The sequence below is a fragment of the Protomyctophum parallelum genome, assembly GCF_964188405.1.
Source record: "Protomyctophum parallelum genome assembly, chromosome: 12".
Lineage (NCBI taxonomy): Eukaryota > Metazoa > Chordata > Actinopteri > Myctophiformes > Myctophidae > Protomyctophum > Protomyctophum parallelum.
This window is the reverse complement of record NC_139712.1, coordinates 39140583-39168569: the sequence shown is the minus strand read 5'-3', so window position 1 is coordinate 39168569 and position 27987 is coordinate 39140583. Positions and strand designations below refer to the sequence as shown.

The following is a 27987-nucleotide window of genomic DNA, read 5'->3' as shown; positions in this document are numbered from 1 at the left end:
TTGAAAATAAACACTATTTTGACATTTAGACATCTGTGTTGCAGTAACTTCACTCTTCTGCTAACTTAATGTTTTTGCTCTACTGCTGGACACCTGACTCCTTGATAGTTTGCTGACATACCCAATGAAGGAAAAGAGGAGACATGAACTCAAAGAAAATATTGACGGTAAAAATGAAGCTTGCATGCTGGCAATCTGTGAAATAGGAACAGATGGCAAGTTGTTGCTCCAACAAAGACATTTATCTCCTCCAGTGAATAAGAATATGTGTAAATTACAATACGTAATGCAAAATGTTTCATTCTGACAGGAAAACATTGTTTATAGGGACATGAAGACTATATCAACACAGCACACTGCAGCGTTGATTAAGCCATATCATTACATTCTTCCACAAATCCTTACAAAACCACATCCCTTTCCACTGAACACGAGTACATGTTGTCTGGAAATACCTGGGATATTAGTCCACATGCTGTGTTTTATAAGAGGGGTTTCTGACATGGGAAAGCAGCTGATTAGTGTTCTGACACATCCCTTTACAGGAATCAAACCAGGCTGGGGCTCAGGGCATTCACTCAACCACATCCTGTCTGCAGGGAGACAGGCTCAGAAACTGGCATGACTTGGTATATATGCCATACCACAACGTGGTAGTTTGAATAGAGTGACTGTCATCAGACAGTGCCTGTGAGAAGGGTGTGTCAACTGCAACTGTGTGTGTGTGTGTGTGTGTGTGTGTGTGTGTGTGTGTGTGCGTGCGTGCGTGCATGCGTGCGCTTACATGGAAAACTGAATCTAGGACTGACGTCTGCCATGTAACCGTCAGACGACCACAGTTTAACCAACGCGTGCCCAGGCAAACACCACATGGTTAGAAATGTAGCCATGGTCAGAACACATTTCTCTTTTTATGTCATCACCCAAACAAGTGACACAGGCATGTCGTCCGCCTGAGCTGATGCATGGAACCGATTCTGCGCTCCACAATACCCAGTTGTAATAATTCAAAAACATGACATCAATATTGAAGTGCTTTTAATGCGGCATAAAAAGACAATATTTTCCATTGTGACTTACAAGCTCCTCTTTAAATCGTCAACATCAACAAAAAGGTCGTACCTAGGTAACATGTCTCAAGGTGACTGTTGAGTTAAAAAACTGAATGTTCTGAAAATATTAACCAAATCGTTTTAATTAATATCATAGAATTCCTTATATGCCTTCCATAGTTATTATTTTCTATTTCAAGAACGCTACATCTGGACAGTGCATGTAAAGAAATTGCTTCTATACATTGGTGTGCTACCCTCACAAAGTGAATATGCTACTTGTTACTCTTAGGAAACTGGTTTGTCAACAACAAAATGCATCTTTTTTTTCTCGACTCCTCAAGGAGATCCAAATGCATGCTTAAAAGCAAACTAATAATATTTATTATTATTCCATGGTTAGCAGTGATACTATCACATTGGTGCGTACAGTTTTCGAGGGCTACATTGTCTAGGAAATATCAGCATCTGTGGAAAAAGTATACAATCTCTTTTTTATTTTATTCTTTAATTCATGTGAGTTATAAAAATAATAGTCTCTGTACACATTATTCAAAATGTCCAGTGGTTTGCATAATTGTTTGATTGGATCAATGTCTCTGTCCTCACCATTATAGGCCTGTGAAAAATGAAACACAAAGACAAAAACATCAGTCTCCTAGAAACCAAAATCAGACGCTTTCAACCGCTAATAAGCATAATAACTGGGGCAATTACTATAAAACAGCCCTTTAATATTTGAACATGTCAAAGATAAACAGGAGGTGGAAAAGTAGGCCTGCTGCTAACCCGATGGATGTTCCAGGGGCCATATTTCATACAGGGAATTCTGGGTGATTTGAGTGACTTCATGCATCAGCTTTGGGTCTGGTTGCCATGGCAGTGCACTGGCCTCTCTGATAGCCAAGCGAACGCGTCCCTGCTCTCAGATGTGTCTCCAGCCTGGCACCCTCACACTGGGAGCTGTGGGCACCAGCAGAGCCACAAGAAGAACCGCAGACAACCTCGACCCAGACAGACTTTCTCTTTCTCCCAAAATGTTGATGCTGAGAGTTGACGCTGTCTGCTATGTGTAAACTCACAACCCAAAGTGACTTAATGGAACTGGGCAGGAGGGAGCCTCACTTGCCACAACATGGGCACTCTACACCAATCACATTTCAGAGCTGCTACATCTTCCATTTAGCCCGCGTATATAATTGGCTGACTTTAAATGAAGGCAGAGGCTTCTAAATCACTCATTGGTGGTTATTGGGGTAACATGTTATGGCTCTACCGATGAGGTCATTGACAGACAGACATGGAGGCTCTGTCAAGTTCAGACATGCGCTCAATAAAACACTTGTCTCAACGCCATTCCACACACACACACACACACACACACGCTAATGAGAAACATGCATGAGCTGTTGAATACTGGCGATCCAGATAATATGGCGATGCCATATTATATGGCAAGTCTATCTACTTCAATTTCAGGATAACATGCAGAAAGTTGCTCAGATTCTCACCTGAAAACACTGATCTCTTACTGGCATCTCGAACTCCACCTGTGAATGAATTAAGATAGAAGAAGAACCGCATTATTCTACAAAACATGTAATAGTAGATAGTTGGATATGCATGTGAATGTCTGAATGATGAATGCAGTTTAAGCAAAATGACCACCTATCCTGTGATTGGCCTAACTTGTACATCAGAGAATATTCTTTTAGAAGGTTAAAATATTTTTTCTTATTGTTCCCTCTTGGAAGTTTGAAACAGCTTTCCATTTCTCACAGTTCCTTACTTGGTGTCAATATCATGCATTTTCTTTAATGGAAACCACATTATCAGTGAATGCTGTACAAATCAAATTGGTTTCAACACAATTAATTAATGTTGAAAATCTCTGACACGTGCATAGCATACTGTACTGTACTGTACCATTTTACATGTATGTATAATTTGTGAATAGACATTAGACAGAGGTTTAGGCACAGACATGAACAACAGAGGGTTTGGGAGAAGGAAAAAAACTGAGACTTCTTTTCATCTCCATTGGGGTATGTGCGGTTACCCCATTGTGGAAGTCTCTAGAATAACAGGAAATAGCTATGGATTTTTTCGCTATTATTTAGCACTCACCATAGAGTTGGCGCCAGCACAGACACATGCACTGGCATGAAGCTTGGAAGAGGGTGTCACTGTACTAATGAAGCGAGCGCCATATCAAGCGGGTGAACAGACACATGCACACGCACGCATGCACATGCACACACACAGTGCAAGCCAGCAATTCAATCATCAGCCTCAGCACCCTATGAGTTCTCTCTCACGCCAACAAGTGCTTTGTCACGTCTTGTGGCTACAGAGTTTCTCTTTCTGTATCTATCTCCCTCTTCCATCTCTCATATCCTCTCTGAATATATCATCACTAAGCCCTGCCCCCCTGCCCAGGGGCTATTAAAAAAATATATTCACTCCTTTCGCCATTCTTTTAGCAAGAAAATTCCCCACAGGGGAATGTGTCACATGCAGTTACATTTCCATTTGACAACCTGCATGCTTCAACCGCATGAACCCTAGCATCCTTTTCCTGAGCATGTCAAACTAGGCAAGCATTCAGCAAAAAATAGCCGATCTACAAGCTCATGATCCGTTATAGATCAGCTATACAAATAGAGATTTGTGTAGAGGGGGAAAAGTACAGAGCCCTGGGGGACCCCGGTCAACAAAGTACTTTATAGTGGTTACGTTTTCTTGTTTCACAAGGTCTATAAAAGTTGTAACTCTGATTCCCTCATGCACTTGAGTTTCTGTCTGAGTAGCGGTTCCAATATTTTTTTGTTTATTGAGGACACAGGACAGTATTAATTGGAGAACATTTCTGACATAACATTAATATTTATTTCTTGAATTGAATTGCAGATCTAGTTGCTCTCAAAGACACAGCAGGCTTTAGTGATTTTTTTAAATGGTGTCAAGTTAGTTTTCATTGAAGGCATCTATTCCAAAATGAAAACAAACGTTACAAGAAATGTGTCTATCCGCAGTGGCCCAGGGTCGATTCCCAGCTGCGCTGCCTCTGGCTTGGCCGGGCGCTCTAACAAACATAATCGGCATTCTGCAGTGTTCACAGTAGGGAAGCGGGCAGCGAGCTTGTGTCCTTGTCACTGCATTGGTCTAGGGTGATCTTCTAGAGTCTAGAAGATGATGATCTTCTAGAGTCTAGAAGATCACCCCACACCCTAGAATCTAGACTAGAGTCTATCAGTTCAGCGGGAGATATACAGTACAGTATGGGAGATAGCATGAACCTCCACAATGAAACTCCAGTGGCTGGTGACTCCATGTATACAAGGGGAGGCATATGGAAGTCTACAGAGTTAGTAGCAAAAGGGTACAGCATGGTATACTGTACATAGGGGACTGGCTATGAAAAGTAGTCTACTACCCCAAATTACCCAATATTTCAGATTACGATAATAAATATAACATAGAGGACTGATTCAACAGATTAATTTCTAAATGTAGTTTTCATTTTGTAGGCAATGTTTTTGCATAATGAGTTTTTTATAGAAAATTATAAATTTAACTTTCTGGTTTCTGGTTAGTTCATGGACACAGAAATAGTCACTTTATGACAAACTCTTTGAGCGGTCCGAGAGACAGAATTCTCACGGTAAATGTTAAGAGAGCATTAATTTGATGGTCCTCAGCGTATTAAAACGTATTCTCATTTTCATCTTGGCAAGGAGTAGTATCAGCCCATATTAGCCAATGCATTTGTGTGATTTATGGGCTGGAACCTCAAAGGGAGGTCTGATCTAATGCTGTCATGTTCAAAGCCAAAGCAATGTACTGCATTGTGTCCCAGCCAGACCACTATAATGATAGGATTTATGACTTACAAGTAAGAGTCGTTCATGTCCATTGACTAGAGCTTAATGGAGACGAATCTCTTCAATGACGCCAGGAAATAAAAACGTAGTCAACCTCAACAGCATATTTCACCTCTGAATGTCACAAGATATCACCCAACTGTGGAATATGGAAAAGAAAATGTGTTGCCTTATAGCTATTGACTATTGACTACTGACAGAATTTTGTAGGGAATACTTACTTATTAAAAATCAATTTTGAATAGATGGATTGCCATTCGAATACATTAGTCACATCTGAGAAGTGACATTAATGAGATGAACTTTCACAATGCACAAAGGAAATGACTGTGGGTAAGCCTAAGGCATTAAGTAGGGCAATTTGTCAGACTTTGGAACTGTTCATTACCAGTGAATTTAAATGGCAAGCCAAAGTTTGGAAAAAGACGAGATTAATTGTGAACTTTTGTTCCCCAAAGAAAGAGAATGTGAATAGGATGTAATATACAAAGAAAATGACAGTTGACAGTTACAAAATGACCAAAAAGAGAAGGACCAAAGAGCGTAAGGGAGTGTTGTAGGGATCACTCACTCTTGTCTTGCTCAGGTGGTTCCAGGATATCACTCTCTGTGTCACTGGGGATGTGCCAAGGCTGCCTGATGGCCTGTAACTGCTGGTAGAACTCATCCTGAAAGGAGAGGAGAGGATATTGGAGAGAGACAAAGAGAGAGGAAAAACTGTTGAGGAAAAACATATAAAAGACATTTTTAACTTTAGATCCACACTCCAGCCAAGACATACAAAATATTTATTTTATGCCAACATTCATCAGGGCAAAATGAACTACTGATGAAGACATGAGTCATTGGGATGAAATACATGTTTTCGTACCGGTATGCTACTTTAGTTTTTCTTCACACTACCTTGGTCAGCATCTAACTAACACAAGTGTGTCTTATTTTTAAGAAGGAAATCCATCTTAATCAGACCATCTGTTTGCTTATCAATCTGTGCATGTCCTCCCAGAACATTATGAATGAAAAATCTGGAAATATGCATTCAGTCCAGCTGCAATATGCCATTCAGCAACTTATTATTTCTGGAATGTTCAAGCAGAAAATCGAAACTGAACTAATTTCAAAATGTCTTGGCGGTACAAACAGAGAAATCCTCTATATTAGTACTCCTGTTAAAACAGCCTCTAATGATATTGCAAGGAAATCAGCGCTGACCCATGAAAAAAGACCAGTCAGAAAGGCAAAATACAGAAAATCCTTAGTGAATTCTAGAGACGTATATGAGCTGGAACACGTGAACATCAGGCCCATTAGTGCTACAGCTGTTTTTATTTTCATTTACATCAACTACACCTATAATCCTTGGGGGCCAAAACTTAATATATAAATTGTCCCATGCTCCCTACTACACTTTTTATGTGTTCTTGTACAGTATTTCAGGAAGGTGATGGATGTTCTTAATTCCCCAGGAAGCACAGTGTCTTAGAAAAAGTCAGGGAATTGGCAGAGGTTCCTGTACATCTAGCATGTTAAACAGGTCCAGAATCCTCTCTTAACCAGACCTCCTTCAGTGGGCTCAGCCCTTTCACACAGGGAACAGGTGGCCCCAATCAAATGTGAATCAGTGCTCTGGTGTTTTTGATAATCTCACTAGGCGTCAACCGACGTTAAGTGTCAAAAGAACACAGAGGGATTGCAAAATTCCTGCCCGCCATTAATAAAGCCCTCAAGAAAGTGTTTTGTATTTAACAGCGCTGCCGTGAAGCAGACCATGAAAAGGAACTTGAGAGAGAAATCCCATTGAAATTTCTCCTTTTAAGCCTGACACATTTTTCCACTGTGAAATGACATTCTACTAGTATTCTCCTTTAAACCCCACACAGCGTGTTTGTGCATGCGTGCACATGCAAGTGTGTCTCTGTGTGTGTCTGTGTGTGTCTGTGTGTGTGTGTGTGTGTGTGTGTGTGTGTGTGTGTGTGTGTGTGTGCGCGCGCACACTTCTGTGTGTACTCTCGCTTTCAATCTCTCTGTGTAAATGCTCTCATGTTCTACAGCCAACTTTAGTTGGGCACAGAGCCTATTTGACACTGATCGTAATACAGTATTTCACTGTCACCACAGTGACAGTGAAATACTGTATTACTATAAACTCAGGTTGATTCATGACCCAAGGTTTATGGCCATTATATGCTTATATGCCAGGTTTATAAAATGGTCTTTCACTTTGCATAGATAGCCATGACTGTATTCCAACATGAGAAAATCCCTTCAAAGAAGTAAAGATGAAATGACAACATCTGCATAATAATAATATTCACAGATTTTTACCTCAGACAGGTATGCTCGTAGGCTGGCTCCAAGGCTGTCAGTGGTACTTAGCCCAGGAGGCGTGAGCAACGGTCGGGGGAGAGTGGGTTGGCATGTGGGCGTCACCGGGCGGCTCCGTGACCTCCTGAACGTTACATGTACCTCCTTACGACCTCCAGGGGTCACGGCTGAGCGTGACAGTAAGCTATTGGGGGTGAGCGGCCTGCTTGGCGTTCTGGGGGTCTGAGTTCTGCTGCTGGGAGATTGAGTCCGACCCATGACCAGGGAGGTGGGCTTGGGGCTGAGCAGTGGGAGGCCCACGCCCGTGGGCTTCGTGGAGAGGCCACTGGCTGGGGACAGCGGTCTGGACAGCTTGGTGGGAAGAGGCAGGTTGTTGGGCAGGGGTCTGTGGAGTAAAGGGGTGAGGAGGCTATTGTGGGGGTTGTTGGTGGTCCTGGTGGTCATCTTCCCTGCCTCTGCCAGCTTGGCCAAGTCCTTCTCCACCTCTGAGAGGATGAAAGCACAGTGGCACAAAGTCAGAGAGAAGAGAAAAGAAAAGAAAAGAAAAGAAGAAAAGAGAGACCTGAATGAAAAGAGTAGGACACTGTAGTTTCCTATTTTTATTTGTGAAGAGTGCGTGCCTCATTCACCTCATTTTCTGCATACAGTATGTGAAGCAACACCTCCACTCACAAACCTTAGTAAGCTGAGTATATATCAGCTATGATTTCCAAATTCTGTATAGGACTAATCCAAACTACTAGTCCTATAATTTCATGTATACATGTTTGGGCTACCACCAGACTATTCCTAAACCACCCTCTATCTAAGAATGTAACGGCAGGCTAGATCGTTGTCGGAGATAGTGTGTACACATCTCACAAGAGCATGGGTAATTCACTGGCTGCCCTGAACACCAGAGAGAGAGAGAGACGGTTTTGATTTAATCCTTTTCTGGTCAGTGATGGCAATATTTAGAAACACAGTAAATTGTGGTGAATCCTGCTTCCGCCATCAGGGAAGCTTGTTAGGTTTTTCTTCTTCTTTTTTTCTCCCCAAAAACACATTTGTTTGCTTCATTGGTAGTCTTAAAAACATTTCTGTTTGTGAGAGGAGAAGATACCGCCAACTCGTCTGATCAGCATCTGGGTAAATCTTTCCACGTTTTTATCGTTTGGCGTTTTGGCAATTGGGATTCGACAACACAGAGTGATACCTTCAGATGAGTCACCAACTTCATGTGACTATTCCTGGAAGTGTGTATGCGCAACATTAAATAAATACCACATAAAGGCATGGCAAACTATTTCACAAACCTTGACATGCTAGTTTATGAGCAAATCAAATTCTCCAAAACAAATCTTTTTTCCCACACCAACAATCTGAAACACATGCCCCTCATCACACACCACTATCCATTACGTATGCAAAGCAAGAGATGTCTGCAACACTACTCAAAAGGCAGATTCATTTGAGATATATCATATTTTACACTTTCTTTCAGTTAGGTCAGTGTAGAGACACGAAATCAAGGGCAGAGATGTGAGACAAGACAGGGGTCAGATTCAAAGGAGCATAAGACCTGATTTATACTTACCAAAATAGCAGATCTACAAGCTCACAACACATTGCACCATGGTTATGAACGGGTAGATATTGTAATGTAGACCAAGTATAAATCAGGCCTAACTGGCTGAGCCACCAGGCACGCAGGCCTGCATGGGACATGATTTAGTTTGAAAACTATTCCAGATTGTTTTGCACAGCGTCCTTCCGGGACCTCGAGGCATTCAGTTCTGTGACATGCATAATGGGGTTGGCGTCCCTGTGCTTAATCAACCCTGATTGTTGGGAGGTCGGCCTTTACAGTACAGAGCCGTAACCTGGCCATGTGCACAATAACCTCCATGTGCACCGAATGACACTGTGCCTGTGTTGTTTTAACCCTAACCAATTTTACATGTGTTATTTCTCTAAATCAGCAGAGGAGGAAATAACGTTACTGTACAGGCAGAGGAACTGGGGCAAAGCATGGCCTTTCTTGGCCTGAATCACACTGACAGCTGGGAAATGATTAACTCTGTGGGGTGTGTGCATGGCATACCATGACATCACTTTGAGTCAGGGCCGCAGTATACAGTATCGCCGCCGTCGGGCGGAAACCTTCCATCTCCATATTTAATCTTTTAGTTTTTTCATAACTTAAATGAATGCCCCTAATCCCTATATACTTTGGCGTATGACAGTGTCGTGCAGAAGTACAAAAGTAGTGAAGAGTTTTACAACTTTCGCTTATAATGGCATGGTAAAAATAGGGATGCCACGTTTAAAGTGGTTACGTCTGTCTGTGGGTTTTTATGAATATTTAACCAATGAAAAGAAGAAAAAAAATACAGTGTGACTTAAAAGTAGGGTACTTGATATTGTTTGGTTAAAACAAAAGGTTTTTTGTTAAAAGGTTAAAGCACTACATTCAATCATTGCTGTATAGAGTGTTTGATCAGCAACAGGGGTATTTTATCCCTATCAGCTTCAATTTTATAGTGATCCAGATCCAATTTTGTCTGCTCATTCATTTGTGTCATCATCACTTCCAATTTCACCTGTTCATCCTGTATCAGTGTGTGAGTGTGATTGGATAAATTTGGTATCCCGAGCTGGAAATGCATTTTCTGTTTAATAAAGGGCTCGAGAGACAGGGAGAGACAGGGAGATCTGTTACTGAACAAACACTATAGCAATGAGTACTATATCGGATTATAGAGCTTTTAGGTTTTGTTTATTCAGGATTTCAGGGCATACATTGAACAATGACATACTTACATTTTATGTGAAACACCAACATAGGACATAAGACAATAGTATTTAACACTTATTTTCATGAAAATATATCACCAGAATACAATGATGCCGCATGGCTGCATGAGGTAAATTGGTCAACCATCTTACCCCCCCCCAAAATAAAAAAGAAAGAAGAAGAAGGAATTTAGGGTGAGAAAATTGTTCTACGTATGGATGAGTGTGGAGTAAATATATACTATGCACGTCCTGGTTGATAGCGGATGTGTGTATAAATTGAGGTTTCTCTTCCATGAACCACCCACGCCTGTCAAACCGTGACCGTCACCATTGCTGTTTTAGTCTGCAGTAAACAGGATATGCTGATTAATAACCTGCTTCCCCCATACAGTGGATATTTTAATCTAGACTTATTTACAGATGGAAACGGATAAGCACGGCATTCTTCGTTTGAAAATCATTGGCCTTGCTGTAAATGACCAGGGAGCTGCTGAAAGTCATGATGTTAGTGTAAACCAGGAACTCCCGCTTATTTCCTTGTGTCAACCAGCGGCCCTATCACAACCAGCTGCATAGAGACGTTCCAGGGCAGTTGACAGTGTTTAACACCAAAATTACTGTAGGGCATTACACAGACACTGATATAAAATGACAGCTTCTGGAAATCAAAGAACTGGCATCAGAAACCACATGGTATAAAGCTTTGATAAAATTTGATCCAATCTCTCAGTAGTATGGGGGGAGATCGAAGAGGGAGGGAGAAAGCGAAGGGAGAGTGACATAGATGCACAGAGAGAGAGGGAGATGACAAGGCAAGGAGAAAGAGAAACAGATCTAATCTATTACAAAGGCTTTGATCAAGTAGCAGTTCCACTTGGTGAGAGTGTACGGGGCCACAGCACGCGATGCAACCATTCAGAACCCATGCAGTCTTATTGGGTCCATCCTCTGGAAATAAATAGAGCTGCTATAAATGACTGTTTCGATTAGATTCACTACTGTACTGTATATGCAATCACTTTAATCACTTGACCCTTCCCTATTCTGGGCATGTCATTGTCATAGACAAATCCGCGAAAATACGTGAAAAATAGCAGATCTACAAGCTTACAATGTAGAGGAGAAAATTGGGGGTCCAGGATAGACTACTTGGAAGTTGGAACACCGCTCAACAAAGTATTTAAAGATGGAGTGCCGTGATTTCCCCCTCATCAAGTACTATGATTATACTAGAAGGAAGATATTTTTTTAAGTGTACAGAATGTGTTTGAATATTCTAACCACAGACATGGATGGGATGGTAACTGTTATTTATTTTCTTTATATACGCTACTTTACTGTCCAATATTACTGTGTGTGGGTGTGTGTGAGAGAGTATGTGAGAGTGTGTCAGAGTGTGTGTGTGTGTGTGTGTGTGTGTGTGTGTGTGTGTGTGTGTGTGTGTGTGTGTGTGTGTGCGCGCGCTCACATATTGTTTCCATTTTATTATTATCCTGTCTGTGTGTGATCTCCTGCAATTATAGCATTTGCCTACATTTTTAAATTTTATTTCCTGAGTTGGCAACACGTACTGTAATGTTCAATTGTTTGTCTTTTTGCTTTCTGTATGTCTATTTCTGTTTTAAGTTGAAAAGAATATTCTAACCACACCTGGGGGTCTATATTAGAAGGCCAAAATTAGCCATTGGGCCAGTGGGGCCGTGGCCCAGAGGCCCTTGGCTCTCAGGGGCCCTTTGGGGGAAATTGGACCGCACAGTACTGGGTTTGAGGCCCTGGAAAGAGTTCCTGGGGCCCTTCATTGGTTGTTTATTTTGTTAAATTTAGGTATAAAAGATGATAAAAACACAAAAAGTTATGGAGCCCCCCCTAACGTACCAGCCCAGGGGCCCTTGTGGGGGTTAATCCATCCCTGTATATTAGAGTAATGTTAAATATAGACATATTATACAAAACAGATCACGACAAAAATCACGACACAATATATACGTACCGGTATATATTGGTTCAAAAGTAGAACTGAGCGACTGACTTCCCACAAGCTAAACGGCATCACCCAGACTAAAGGTTGTATCTACAATCAATCCATTATTAACTTATATGTAACCTCGTTTTAATTAAACTGTACTCACTACTAGCCTCCTTCGGGACCAATTCAGTCAGCTATTAGGAAATAACGCAGATTCATTTTTATCACAGTGGACAAAGAAAAACTGCCCGACCGCATAATTGGGGTAAGAAGATGAGATAAAAGCAGTCTCTGGTTGTAAATGTGGAACACATTAGCAGCTAATAAAGGCATGAAAGGGCCGAAGTAGCTTGTTCGACCGCCTCATTCAAACGCCTGGCGGGAGCCCTCCGTCTGAATATTGTACAGTAACTCGGCGTAAAACAACTAGAAATCAATGCCATCTGAGGACCGCCGGCCCACTGGAGAGCAAAACACCAGTGTGTTGTTAACGGGCACAGTGCTGGGTCCATGCCCCATAAGAGGCCGTTTTTGTATTTGTTCTCTGACAAAGAGAGAGAGAGAAAGAAAGAGAGAGATAGAGATAGAGAGATGTACTGTGCAGACAGTGTGCTCAGTGCTAAATGCCAATGTGCAGAGGAGCTGAGAGGACTTAAACAGCTGGGACTGCTGCTGGGCGACGTTAAAAGTTTCACTAAAGCGAAGGCCAATATGCTTCACATAACTGTGGAATGCATAAGGCGTGTATGAGGCGTACAGCGGCGTGGCCCAATAGAGAGCGGGGACACGCGTAAACAAACAAGTGCGTCACACATGTCTTAGATATGATGCCGGTGGTTGGTGGTGACATTGCCTTTGGTCTACTCTCCATGCTTTCATCTGCTTTCATAAATTAGCCTTTACATACTTGATCACCATGACAATAAAGATGGTGTCTGACTAACACAGACGTCACAAGTATAATATCAAAGAGCAGAGATGAAACTCATGAATACTCAGGAGTCATAACTCCAGCTTACAGCAGGCTTTATGCTTCACACACTTTGAGAATGACTCAGCAAAGATGCCGGTTATGTAATTAAACTTTAATTAATGCAATTAATTTAAGATGTCAAAAGTGAAATGAATTCCTGCTGCGAGGTAATTGTTCGACTCAGTCCTTTCATTTAGTCACATATTAGCAGAAGCACCCGGTTTTAATTAGTACAAAATGTAGCTTATTGTTTGGCTAGACTCACGACTGACATTCATCTACCCGGGGCGGCAGTGGCTCAGCGGTAGAGTGGCCAGTAGAGAGGCCGGATAAAACATTTAAAAAAAGAATAAACGTGAGGTTCCCAGTTCGATCCCTGGCTCCCCCAAGTGTCCTTGAGCAAGACTCTGAACCCCTAATTGCTCCCGATGAGCAGGTTGGTGCCTTGCATGATTTCCTCCGCCATCTGTGTGTGTGTGAATGTAATGAATGCACAATATCTTTTCCTTTTTTTACCCAATACATTTTGTGTGTGTGTGTGTGCGTGCGTGCGTGCGTGCATGTACAGTACAGTATACTGTACGTGTATGTGCATATGTGGAGCCTATGTTTTGTACTCCCTTCCCATGCAAGCTTTTGATCTGGGTTAACCACGTTATTCATCATTAAAGTCAAAGAGACACACACACACACACACACGCGCGCGCGCGCTCACACACGCTTACCGGCGAGGTGCTTGCCCATGTTCTCCAGCTCCTTGGAGAACAGAGAGTCGCCCAGCAGCAGACCTGTGTGGCCGATGGAGCTCCCTCCTCTCCCAGCCTTCAGATCAGCCTCCCAGACAGGCTGACGCTAGTTTAGTTAGCAGGGAGAGAAGGGGGGGAGAAAGTCACATTAGAAGAAAGACTCTTCAATTAAACTTTATATAATACCCAGCTATATGTCTGAGCCATATCAGTTGAAACAAGAGCCAATTATTATTTTAATGGCAGTTAGAAAAACTTTGGAAACCACAGCAGGGTAGAGATGAAAGTTGACTGTAGTTTTGGTGAAAGCGGAGCACCAGACCGTCAGTAGTGGTGGAGGACCGTGGATGATTCTATAGGAGCTCTCTGCATGCCAGTCTGCTGGCACAGAGCCCGACGGCAGCAAATCCCAGACTAGCAGTTAACGAACAATAAATAATGGATACAGATTCATAAGCTCACGTTGTGCAAAAATGAAATCAATCATCATCATCCAAATGAAAAGACCAAGCAGATGGGATTGCTAATGGTTGCCTGTTTGGGCTACATTGCTGTACCTATTCCTGGCCACATGCATCATTTGGAAAGGCACTAGTTTAGAAAACTCAAGCTGCCAAGTCCTGTAATGAGAGCACACCTAATCCCACTATTTATCCCTTTGATGGATGATGGTGCACAAGTGGATCAGATGATCTGTTAAGCCAATGGCGAACATACACATGAGCCTCTGCTACAGGTAAGATGCTGTACAGAATTTGCCTTCCATAATCCCACACTTCTGATCATCATCATGTCACTCCTGTTGCCAACGGTTACGTAATGTGTTGTGCTTAAGCGCCTGCTGATATGCCGCCGCGACATGACAAATTGCCGAGACATGCTGGAGAGAGTTTAGAGCTGACATATGACGACAGACGTAGAGTCTTCCAACTACAATTTATGGACTAACCAGGGATATGACAGCCTAATCATTTATAGGGCTCTGGAATCTTTGGTCTTGAAAAACATATCTGATATATAGGAGGCATGGTGAAGAACAACAGCACTGCGCTCTACCGCAGATAAATGGCAGAACGGGATCCCCAGGGACTCTGGACTGGGTCTTGGTGCCTGCCAGCATTATGAGCCACTTTGCGGCACTGGGACCACGGCACCACAGCCCATGCTTAATTGCAGCCCCCATAAAGCAGTCAAATGGATGAAACATTAAAACTGATGTCCGCCCATCAATTTCTTTTTCTAAGGTTGTGTCTTGCCGATCCTGCTGTATGACATCATCTCTAGATCTCTAGTTTCCACATGTCTGCGATGAAAATTACATACGGAGCCGACGAGCCGTTGACAGACCTCTACGTTAAAGATAAATGCATTTTCATCATATTTGTTCTAGAATAAAGCCACTGGAGCGCACAGCATTGCTTTTTGGCTAAAGCCCTTTCAGAAGACCAAATATTGCATGAGGTTTCCAAAAAAAAATAATCACAGTATAATACGAACCAAATGCTTAAGTTAAATAGATCCTTACAGTCCAGTCCATAATGAGAATCTCTTATCAGTATATGTTGTTTTATGTTGTGATGTTTTATGCGGACCCCAGGAAGACTAGTGACTGCCACAGCAGAAGCTATGGTGATCCGAATAAAGAATGCAGAATAAAGTGAGGCCTAAAGTGCTACAGATTATGTGCAGTTCTGCAGCTCTACATCATCCTTGTCCAGCTATAGCAGACTGTAATAAGGACCATATATCCTGGAGACTAGAATCTCTGGTTTAAGGGCCCTTGGTACAGGCACTCCTGTATCCTGACACACGGACAGGATGTACAGAGTCTGCAAGCAATTCACCTCACCAGATAACATCCAAAAATAAACAGACATTATAATCAAAATATGACTGTTGCTGAACAACTGGTTGTTCTTTATTAGGAGGACGCACAGCTACTGCCGAGAAAGAACTAAGCTGGTTTATATCAAGCTTTCTAAGACTAGACGGGGAGACGAAGAAAATCCGTTCAGTCTCCAAATCATCAGTTCATTTAAAACAGTGCTGTGTAGAAAGCATATCTAATCTAAAGATTAAATATGCTTCATGTGTAGGGGCCTTCTCAGGTATCATGATCCTCTGTAGGGGGAGCATATGCTAGAGCGGATCATGTGTTTGATGATGTGAACTGGAACTCTTCAACATGTTGACTGTTGTTACTGTCCAGATCAGGTTTCTCTTGAGAATTAGACCTCAGGTTTAAATGAGATTACCTGTATAAATAAAGGTAAAGAAAAAAAGCACAGTAGCATGTATATCAGCTCATCTCTCCCTTTCCTCACCTCATCTGTCTCACTCTTGCAGAGTTATTCATTCAGACATACTCGAGGGAGTTCATGCCATGCTCAAAGGTGCATACTATACTCAAGGGGTTAACATGCTGCATTACTATGTGGGCGTATAAGTGTGTGCAAGTCCCACACGTCATTCGCCGATGCGGCAGTCAGCTGACCAATTGGGCGGGCCACTTAAGCTCACTAGACTGCATGTTCTTCCTGCTTTCCTCCAAGGAAGCTCTTAGAAGGAAGTGAAGTGGTCACGTGACTGGGCTGCGCCATGACACTTTCATGGACACTTTCATGGGAGCCAAACTACACCCGGAAGTTCGGCAGAATGCATTGGAGTCAATGAGAGCTCAGTGACCAGCTCATGAACAAACATTATTTATGAATGACTGAGACCTTTTGTAAAGTGATCGCTTCTGGAAAATAAAATAATATATATAACACGTTATTTTAGGCTGTCTTATTTTTTTATGTGCATACTACTTAATGTGATTTATTTTTTCAAAGAGCAGAGAGCAGCCCAGGCAGAAAACTTACTATGTGCTCTTCTATAAATACCTCAATAAAAATAAATAGTTATTAAGTCGAAAAACAACCACTCGGAAAAAACGTGTGATATCACTTATGTCTTCTTTCATATTCCTGAACCAATTATATGACAAAGCTCGCAATCGTTCATGTATAATGTTTGTTATGAGCTGGTCCAGCCGGCTCCATTCACTGCCATGTATTCATTGCACTACCGGTGTGAGTTTGGCTCCCATGAAAGTGTCCATGAAAGTGTCATGGCGCAGCCCAGTCACGTGACCACTTCACTTCCTTCTAAGAGCTTCCTTGCTTTCCTCTGCATATGGTACCTGGTTGTATGTGATGTTTTTTACCACCACCACTCCAGCACCACCGGTGGGCTCTGTTATTTATGCTCTGCATGTTTTTTTTTAATTGTATATCTATCTCCCTGCTCTTAATGTTTTATGTTGGTGCTTAATCGTGCAGAGCAAGGAGAAAATCCAGCAGAGCCGAACGCCAAGTCAAATATCATATGCACACTCATTACTCATTCTGTAATAAATATTGGTAAATCTATTTGTGAGTTGTCCAACTGAACTACGGTAATTTTATTTGACTGCACTGTAGCAATTGTGGGTGAGACTAAATAAATGCACATAATGTGCTTTTCTTCTCACTGTGGTTTGAGCCAGCCATTGTCCTTATCGGAAATGATGTATGTGTTTAGACATAATAATAATAATAATAAACTTTATTTATATAGCACCTTTCATACATAAATGTAGCTCAAAGTGCTTTACAGAGCAGAAAAGATAATAAAAACAAAAGCAAAACAAAACAGCATTAAAACAGGCATGCAGTTAAAACAATAGGATAATAACGCAGTGTCAAATCAGGAGAAGGCAGTTGTACAAAGATAAGAACAGACAAAATAAGGCAACGACATTAAAAAACAAGCAGTAATACAATACAGTGAGGACGTGAATAACAAAAAATAAAAGATCACTTAAAAGCAATGTTGTAGAGGTGGGTCTTGAGCTGAGCTTTAAAAATGTCTACAGAGGCTGCCTGACGAAGGTACAGTGGGAGCTAGCTTGTTCCATGCCGACGGCCCGTAGAAGCAAAAAGCTGCTTCCCCGTATTTTTTAGTTGCCATTTTTTTAAGCAAAGCGAGCAGGCCAGCAGTGGAAGACCTTAGGGGGCGGTTTGGGACATATTTAGGCAGGCAGTCATGTAGGTAGGAAGGTGCGAGACCATTGAGAGCTTTATACACAAGTAAAATAATTTTAAAATCAATCCTAAAAACAACAGGAAGCCAGTGCAGTGATGCCAAAACTGGAGTAATATGTTCTCTCATCTTAGTTCTAGTTACAACTCTAGTCCTGAAAAGAGCGCATTGCAGTAGTCAAGCCGAGAAAAAACAAAGGCGTGGATTAGCGTTTTTGCATCGTCCAAGGACAAATAGGCTCTGATTCGTGCAATATTTCTAAGGTGAAAAAAGGCAATCTTGGTAACATGATTGATGTGTGAATTAAAATTCAATTCAGAATCAATAATAACCCCAACATGACCCCAAGTAATTCCAACTGTTTGTTTATGGCTTTGTCTGGAATGCGTGAATGAAAGCATTTAAGCTGCACAGAGGACGAGGAGACAAGGAGGAGGAAGGCCTTTTCATGTCCATAATAAAGGACAGTTATAATTTAGCAATGACTCACAAGGATATTAATCTCAGCGATGCAAAACCCAAGTTGTATAATCCCCGTCACACTATGGCAATACCAAAAGACTGCCTGCAAAAAAAGAAGAAGGAAAATAACAATAAAGGAGGGGGGAAAGCCCTTTGGTGATACTTCTGCCCAACTAACAAACATGGATCTAGTTTCTCACAAAATTAAATCCATGTTGAGAGTGAACATGACAGAGAGAGAGAGAGGATGGGAGACCAAAGTGAAACCTTTTTACAGCATGCATGTGTGCTGCTATGCGTGTGTGTGGTCAGCAGTAATGGCCAACAGGAACTGGAGCCAACTTCAAATTTGTGCACTTCGTACAACAATTCACTGTTTGGGCCTTACAGTACATGCAGCCAGCAACCTGGTCTGGGTAAATAAAAAGTTTGGAGAGTGAAACAGGCGTCTGTAATTGACAAAGCACTGTACCTCACGGTGTGGTCTGGAGGTTGGTGCTACCCCCCTGACACACACACACACACACACACACACACACACACACACACACACACACACACACACACACACACACACACACACACACACACACACACACACACACACACACACACACACACACACACACACACACACACACACACACACACACACACACACACACACACACACACACACACACACACTCTCTCTCTCTCTCTCTCTCCCTGCTAACACACATTTTTGATCACTACGTTACGTTAGCCTTCAAGGCAATTTGTTACATGTGTTATTAAATAATGTGTGGCATATGCTTGTACAAAGGCCTGGCATGTGTGCTGCCAGCAGAGGATCTGATCTCCATGTTCACTACTTTAACATACTTGACTCCTGTCCTGCCAAATGCCCAACACGGCACACAGGGGCGGGGGGTCTGCAGACCGCCACTTCTGTCACACGAGGCTTCGATCACACAAGGCTTTATAGTCTGCCCTTCAAAAAGGTCTCTCTATGTGCGTACCTCTGAGTGATTTGACACTTTGGTAAGAAACAAATGGCTGATTTATTTGTAGATTCATGCGAGAGGCAGCCTCACTTCACATCTGGTTTGTTTTCGTCTTGTTTTTGCATGAAGTGATTTTATTGCATCAAATAGTTTGAAGTGTGTCTGGTAAAAGTATTTTGTACTGTTGTTAGAGGAACATTTGCCGGGATGTGAGGATTAAAGACTCCAGTAATTTGTGATGAGGACACAAGAACAAAAAAACTAATGCTGGCTCATTTCTCTTGTCTAGATACAGTACTCTATGAAGCCATATCAGCAACTGAGTTTATCCAGCGCACATAACCACAACTAATATTCTCCACAAGAAGAATCCGGAGATATGTCTTCCAAATGTCATGTTCAGCTGCTGCATCCCACTGTAGCTAATGTTGCCGTGGGAGGATACGGGATATGAGGTGAAACGCTCCACTTTTAATGTGTTCCTGTTGTCTTGGCACGCAACACAATCACCTAATGGACTTAATGTACTGTATACAATGGCTCTTAGGCCCACTGGCCCCACCAGTGAGTCAGCACATCCAAAAGCAAACTGGATATTGCCAATAACACAATTAGAATCCAATTCAAGCTCTCCTCCTGAGACGGTGCAAAGACAGGTCTTATGACATACTGTCTAGGCCTAAGACACAAAGGAGAAGGAAACAATCCAAGGACTTTGGAAATTATCACGAAATAGCTCATCGTGTCACGAACATAAAAAGCATGGACAACTAGCAACAGGGAAATGAGACAGATGTTTGGAGGGAGACAGGGAATGTTCAGTCAGAGAATAATCTGATCGTGGACGTGGTTCGCAACAAAATGCATGCAGAAAGTGGAACTTGGTGGTAATGCGTGCAGTGTCTGAGCAAGTGAAATGGAATTAAAGGAAAACAAAGGATGCAGTTCATGAAGCCAGTCAGTAGTGCTGTCGCCTCATAGCTAGAAGGTCCTGGGTTCGATTCCCAATGGGGACGCTGTGGGCGTGTCCTCTCCTCCACGCATTGCCCATACCTGATGCAGGCTTGGCGAAAGGGCCTTTCTGTGTGGAGTTTGCATGTTCTCCCCGTGTCCTCTAGGGTAGTAGGTACCCTGACAAAAAACATGCAGTGAGGGTACTGATGGAGCGGAAAGGAACTGGTCGGAATAACGTGTTCCTTCCACGCGCTACGTCCGGCTGGGGAAACTCTCCCCTGTCAGGTGAAAAGAAGCAGCTTGGACTCCTCACGCATAGAAGGAAGCATGAGGTCAGTCCACCCCAGGTTGGCAGAGGAAGTGTAGCGCCCAGGATTACATTAGATAATTGACACTGGGTGAAAAAATATCCAGATTAACAGACATTTTTAATGGAGCCACGAATGTCATGGTTTCCTCTGTTGCTTTGTTTTGATGATTTGTTTCTTTGGTACACTGCAATTGAGTAATTTGCTTTTGTTTGTTTGAGGTTTTGCAAATTGGTTTCTAAAAAATAAAAAAACATAAAAACACAACAGTGAATCCGATTCTTTCTTGTTGCCCTGGTTTATTGATCTGGTCCGTTCCTGGCAGGAGGGAACAGTGCCATGTTCATGCTTAGACACACGTGTGTATTTGAGTCATGGGTATTCCTGCAGCGCCCACAACAGAGGTGGGACTACTATACATTGGTCAGGTTCTAGTCTGACTGTGGCTGAGAGATTGTGGAGAGAGCTATACAAGGTCTTGTTGAGACATCAAACAGGAAGAAAGCAATCGCAACTGGCACCTCCATACCACTTCTTTCAACATTTGGTAATGAGTATCACAACATACAGTAGGTTGGAGTAAGTCAGCGATGAAAAACGTAATTTGTTTCATGCTGACAATGAATAAGTCTTCAGAGTGGATATGACTATTTCGCCAAACTGCACTTCAAGTTCACTTATTGAGTTAAGAAAATAATTCAAGGCACGGCACACAGAGGCCACATTAAAGAAAACCACTAATATAGAAAGTCTGGAAATCCTAAAGATACAAACCTTTACAGAAATAAAAATGGCTCTAGAGTTACCTATGCTCTAAATCATGGTGATTTGCTCTGAAGATAATCATGTATGCATAGGCATAGAGGTGTGGGGTGCAGTCTGTTGATAGAATGGAGAGGATTGGTGCCAAATATGAAAAGGGCCCCTGCCATGTAGTATATCTGCTGAAACCTGGCCAAATTCCACTGGAAATATAAATAAACCTGCACAACGCTGCCTTGAATCATACACATAGCATTGCATCACTCTAATTATCTTTTTTTTTCTACCATAAAAATGAACAATTTTCCCCTGACTGACTTTATGATGGTAACACCCAGGCTGGGGCGAGTGAAGGTTTGATTAAAACATATCGTTTGACACTTGTGCAGGAAACTGTAGAAGGAATTCTCAGGGAACTGCTTCAGCGATTGCTTTAGGAAAGTATCTGCCTTTATTAGGCAATTAATCACATATAGGCGCTGGCTGAGGCTTGTTAAACTAACGATAACCATTAACAGTGTTTACTTTCCAAAATTGACTGCCCAGTGCAGGGCTATCAACAGGACAAGGCATGCTCTACTAGTAGTATGAAATGCCCTGCACGAACAGAGCAACTTGAAATGTTTTACCTTTATTAGAATATCCATTACTTAACACCAATATTGCAACAATATAATTTAGGGATCTAACATTTAAAGAACGCTGACTGTCTTATTATTAATCTTTATGAATTCATTATTAAAGACTGGAAATTGAGTGTGGTGCACTGGTGCCGTTGAGACTATAGAGGCTTCTCCCACTGTGACTTCAGCTACTTGTTTGTCCAAAGACATGACTCAACTCTTGAAAGCGTTACATTTAGTTTTTTCCATGCCATTTAAAGCCTCTGGTCACAGGACCCCAGAGGACCAGTTAAACTAACAAGCTATTATAAAGACAAATTGCATTAGCCTTTCAAATCAGCCCAACATAAAGCAATTAAACAGCAAACAACCACATTAGCTACAGTAGGTGACAGGAGAAGTTCACACTTTCTGTTTCCACATGGGACAAATTAGAACCTTGCTCTTAGTCTTTAGCTTGCCAGACAAGACTCAACCTATGTACTGTAGTGTGTGACAGAGAGAGGAGGCTTGGATCCATGTCACAGGGAAATACTTCTGTGTTTAACTGACATCAGTTACTGTCATCGCATGATTCAGAATCAAATGTGTCCCTTGGGGGCAACATTCCCAAACTGTTCTCTCCCACTATAAAAAAGGACAAAAGGACATAATCCTTTAAATTCAAGCACAGTTTCAGCTGATATACAATGTTTCTCTCCCGTTTGGTAACAATGGTTACAGTTGCATTGGCCTATAATCCACTGAACCAGGGCTTCTGACTGAACTAGTCTTTCATGAACCTGATGCCAGTGAGTCTGGAGCCTTTCTCCATCTGCTGCACACACGGAGCAAATCCACAGCTCCAAAGCCCCCTTTCTGTCTGTAAAACGGCAGTAAAGGAAAAAAGGGCCATTCCAACACTTGATTTGGGTAATTATAAAAAGGTATCGACTGGTTTCGATAATTAAACAACGGTACTGGCGTCTTGGCTGACCACTTTATTAATAGCATGTGAGTGTGTCTGTGCCAGTTTGAGTGTGTGTTACAGTACGTGTGAGCCAGCACGGCCCCGTGTGCTGCCTCGCTGTGCCACCTCAACTTGGTGACCCCGTGGCATGTGAGGCTATGCACGCCATCGTCCACCCATAGCACAATGGCACGTAGACTCCTATTTTGTGCCTATTGTGTACACCGTCTAAAATAGCCTCGTGTCTAATTGTGTTGTGAGATATTCCTTACATTTATCCTTTTCAGACTGCACACAAAGTGCCCTAAGAGGACAGCAAAGTGATCCAGGGATATCCCGCATTGGGTGTATCACTTGTTCAGTTCTATCGGCCGTTGTGTAAAGCTGAAATGCCCCCGTAAAGGAGGATCCGATCTGCTTGGGCCTTGTCCTAATAACAAGACGATTGAGGTGGTTTTTGTCTCGCTCTCTTTCTGCACAATAGTGGCTGAGGAGGAGACGGCGACGTGATAATTGATGTGGGTAAAGTGATCCAGATTGTCTGACGATGGATGCAGGCAAAAAGACACTTACTGGGCCTGACACTTGAGACACGGCCTCGCATTCCTGCCCCCGTCCTCCCATCAGCATGTCCACCGCGGGCGATGGGCCTGCTCCAGAAGAGAGAGAGACACACACACACACACACACGCACACAGAAAAAAAGACAATGGAAGAGTTCAGAATTAACAGTTTAGAATTTCCTATCTCATAATCACGGCACGTTCATAACGGTGTCAGTCAAGTGTGCTCATGGGTATAATATACTGTTGTGCAACTCACATGAGATGTCAGGAACAGCTTGCTCCGCGACGTGAGATCTGTGTTGCACTTCAGACCTGGTATTCGATAGGCTGTCCCCCTGCAGCCTGGAGACATGTAACATAACACATGCCGTGAGTTGTTATTTTGTTAAGGGTGATTTATACTTAGTTTCGCCGGTGTCGCACATAGGTGTCGCACGCAAAATAATTGCTGATCTACACGCTCACAACGTGTCGCAGCGTGACACGTTGTGAGCATGTAGATCTGCTATTTTCAGCGTGTGATACTGACAAAGCATATCAAGCCCTTTAGCAAAATCAGCACTATTGTTCAAAATGGGTGGTAGTAGTTTAAATTATCTCTGGAATCTACTTTTCTCTCTGCCGGAGACACATGTTATATTGTCTTCATTCCAAATGTCAGATCACGTTGGAGACTGCAGTTCTCTTATCAGTCTGAGGTGATGAAACAAAGAGGAAGTGTACAGCGGGTTTATAATCTCTACTTCAGCCAATGGGGGCATGGACAACTGGGGCAGTGCCGAGAACAGGAAGAACATAGGGGACAACTTGATGATATGTGATGAAATGTGCCTCCCTACAGTGGGTTATATTAATCCATACGTATACAAGAACAGAGTTACAGTAGTAGTACTGTGTTATCAAAAATTCCAACTGCAATTACTTTGTACTAAGTACAAAATTGGCCCGTAAACTTCCTTTCCTCTTAAATCACAACTGGTCTTTATCATTCAGCGTTCCAAGCCCCTATGGTCTTTTCAAAGCTATCTGCTTGGAATGAAATGGAAAGAGATTTGGCTGTCTCTGCAGATGGGAAAGCACACTGTGGGTTAAAGACAAACACTTTTAGGAATGGTTCCTCACTGGGAATGATAACTAACGATCTGTCCTCCATCCTGTTATCCGCAAAGAGATAGATAGGATCGATGTGGCTTTTTCACTGCATTTCCACTTCTCCTATACAAACAAATTCACTCATACAGTCAGTGCTGTATGCTTAATGGCTGTAAATCAACAGCACATAACACACTGTAATTATACAATGCTTTATGCTCCAAAATGTTTTTATGGCATGCCATTTCCACACAGTGTGGCCATTAGCTCAAGACAAACGAAAGCAGTCAGTACCCTTTCATGGTGTGGCTGCCTGCCTGCCTCCCCACACCACAAGCCCCTTGTCTCCACCAGGCCGAAGGCATGGGGAGAGAGTATGTTTTGCACTCTGTGTGTGTGCGCGTGTGTGCATCTCTCCGTCCGTCTGTTACCAGCTAATCTCCGAAACTGTTAACCCGGTCGATGCCAAATTGTGCACACACACTCCCTGGATGTCAACGATGAAACATTTTCCAGAACAGCCTGTTATAGCGCCACCAGGAGGTCGACTTTTGTAAAACACTTTTTTTATATTACTCCTACAGATCCTGTCCAAAAATCCAGCAAATCGTTACACAGTATCTCTATAGTCATGTGATCAAGACGATATTCGATATTTCATATTCCATCCTAATTGGCTAACATTGGCTTCCAAAGTTTGCAGGATTTGCAGGATCATGAACACAGAATGACATTTACGTGAAATCTTTCCAGACTTTCCTACTAGGCTGAGGAATATATCCCACCCTTTTCACATTGGCCTGTTATAGCGCCACCAACAGGTGGATTTTTGCAAAACACGTTTTTGGAACAAAATGCCTCAAATCATCCAATTGCCATCCAAGGCGTAAGAAGAAATGGCACCCTTTTCACATTGGCCTATTATAGCGCCACCAGGAGGCCACATCCTGACCTGGCCTGGTGGAGATCATGTGCTAGCCTGGGTAAACCTTAGAGTATATATTTCTAGAGACGGCACCCAGAGGAAACCCTGAGGCGAAATGGACATAGTGGCCGGATTTGGTAGTGCAGCTCGAGCCAGCGCTGCTCCGTTGACTATCATTGCGCACGTGGCTATAAATTATATAAATAATCATTGTCAAACCCCCCCCCCCCCTCCATTCTCTGAGTATCTCTCTCTCTCTCTCTGATTGAGAGACCACTGAAACATCGCAGAGATTATTATCCATAGCCCGTCCCGAGCTCTAAATGAAAGCTACCCCTAGCCTCAAGTCCTGTATGTACGCCATTTCCACAGTGCATTCCAGAAATGAAAGCAATTAATTTAATGAGTACAAATCCCACAGAGGTATCTGTTTCCTGAAGGGCTGCGGCACCAACATCCCCGGGACTGCCCCGGAGTCTGGGATGCGTTTGTACACAGAACCGAACCTTTCACAGAGCGAGTGAAGCCTGGTAAAAAAAGAGACTGATGGCGGTATACACAGGAGGTGGGCGAGCGCTGGCGTAACCACAGTCGTAGCCCCAGAGACAAGGACATGGCCACAACACACAGGCCACACTGCACTTTACACTTCAACCGGCCAGCACAGAGCTGGAGGAAGCAGTCTGTTTCCTGACCTGTCAATGTTGGTTAGGAGCCACACACACATGCATGCACGCACGTGCGCACACACACACACACACACACACACACACACACACACACACACACACACACACACACACACACACACACACACACACACACACACAACCAAGAGAGCTTGGGCTGGTGGCATGGACACTGTCTGGTAGGAAAGGAGAGGAGGACTGAGGAGGATGTCTGATGTCCGAGTTGACGTCATTTGACTTTCAGTTCCATCCGATTTAGAAAGCATGTCCGACTGTGGTCGATGCTCATGTTTATTTGTTGCATTCATGACAGGATCCGTTAACCCTTTTAAGATGTTTTTTGTTCATTTATTGCATTAGCATTTTCCCCCATTTTCTCTCCAAGTTATGTGTTGCCAGTTCCCCATGTGTTCTGTGGTCCTGCTGTTGTCCTGTGGTCTGTGCAGTCTACTGGTCAGCCACCCTCCACTGATAACACAGTGTTCCGTGACTCCGGACAAACAGAATCCATCCTGGGTCTCTGTGGTGGTGTGGGGCATTAGTGGTGGGCGTGGCCAGACCTGTGTACACTCTTTCCTCTAAGTTGCTCTGATTAAAACCAAGAAGGCCAGATTAAAACATTCTGGAGGTCTGTGGTCCATTATGTCTCTCAGATTACATCAGGTCCAGTTCCTCTTTGTCCTAAATTATGTATACTCAGTATTTATCCATTAAATTGTACACTAAATAGTAATGAAAAAATAATGACTGACCTTTGCCTGTTACAGGCCAGACGCTCAATTGCGCTATGTTGGAAGAATGTCATGCCCCTACGATCGGCTTTTGGCTGAGGAACTTAACAACCTGTTTGGCACATGAGAAACTAACATATGTAATTAGGAAGAAACCTGCGGTATTCTATAAGATAATGGGAGAAGTTCTTGGACTTCATTAAGCGAGGTGATATTGAAGAGGCTTTGGATGTATAGTGGTTAATTGGAGTAGTCAGCTGTGGGGTGGGGGTAGGGAACTGTGACGGATATTGTGTATTTGTTTGGTTAACTGTATGTAATGTAAATGTTTTATTTTTGTTTTATTTTTCGTTTTGTCATTATTATTTATTTATTTTTGTGTTCTGTATTTATTATTGTCAAAACATTTCGTGAGGCCCAGGCCGTAGCGTAACGGTCTGGGCACCGGACTGGTGATCCAGTCGCGGTGTGCCGCGGGTTCGACTCCCGGACCCGACACGGCCTTTACCGCATGTCATCCCCCCATCTCTCTCCCGTTTCCTGTCAGCCTACTATCTGTCCCTTAAAAAATCAATAAAAAAAAGGCGTAAGCCGCAAAAAAAAAAAAAAAAAAAAAAAAAAAACATTTCGTGATAATATTTTATTTGTATTTGTGCTGCCATGGGGATGTGGGGGGGAAAAATATATGTCAATTGTTTTGAAAATACTTCTTTGTACTGTAAAGAAATCAATAAACATATGTTTTAAAAAAAAAAACAAGAAGGCCTAGATTGTAAATATAAATTAAATGGAAAAAACAAGTGTACTAGTAAGAACTCCTTGCAACATTGCATTTGTTTATAAAATATTGCTTCTTCAGGACTGCGTTAGTTAAAGAGTTATTTTTCTATAGATGGTATGTGCGTGACATCATCATCATACTCGGAAGTTATGCGGGAACGCCTACTGAGTGGCAAAAAACTACTTTCTGGCCTTGACATCCCATACATCCAAACAGAAAAGTCCTATCTGATTGTATTAAACAATGTTAACCTAGGTTAAACTCACTTTGCCACTCGATTTGCCATTGACTTGACTTGCATGCGCAGTGTCTATTGCAGGAGTGCATAGTTATAAAAACATTGTTGATTAATTTGCCCTTGAAGAGCTAG

The 27987-nt window shown here is 42.5% G+C and overlaps 1 protein-coding gene across 1 annotated transcript in view; it reads right to left on the bottom strand.

The window, feature by feature from the left end:
• Positions 1 to 1023: 1023 nt before the first annotated feature.
• The window catches only part of cUnh8orf34 (chromosome Un C8orf34 homolog), a gene marked incomplete at its 5' end in the record, with an annotated part of 92597 nt that continues 65633 nt past the window's right edge, over positions 1024 to 27987 (bottom strand). Inside the window, 7 exons of the mRNA XM_083778002.1 lie at positions 1024 to 1671; positions 2564 to 2602; positions 5508 to 5604; positions 7262 to 7746; positions 13704 to 13830; positions 23407 to 23483; positions 23656 to 23741. Of these exons, the coding sequence (XP_083634128.1) occupies positions 1664 to 1671; positions 2564 to 2602; positions 5508 to 5604; positions 7262 to 7746; positions 13704 to 13830; positions 23407 to 23483; positions 23656 to 23741 (919 nt within the window). The 3' untranslated portion in view covers positions 1024 to 1663. The remainder of the gene's footprint in view (positions 1672 to 2563; positions 2603 to 5507; positions 5605 to 7261; positions 7747 to 13703; positions 13831 to 23406; positions 23484 to 23655; positions 23742 to 27987) is intronic.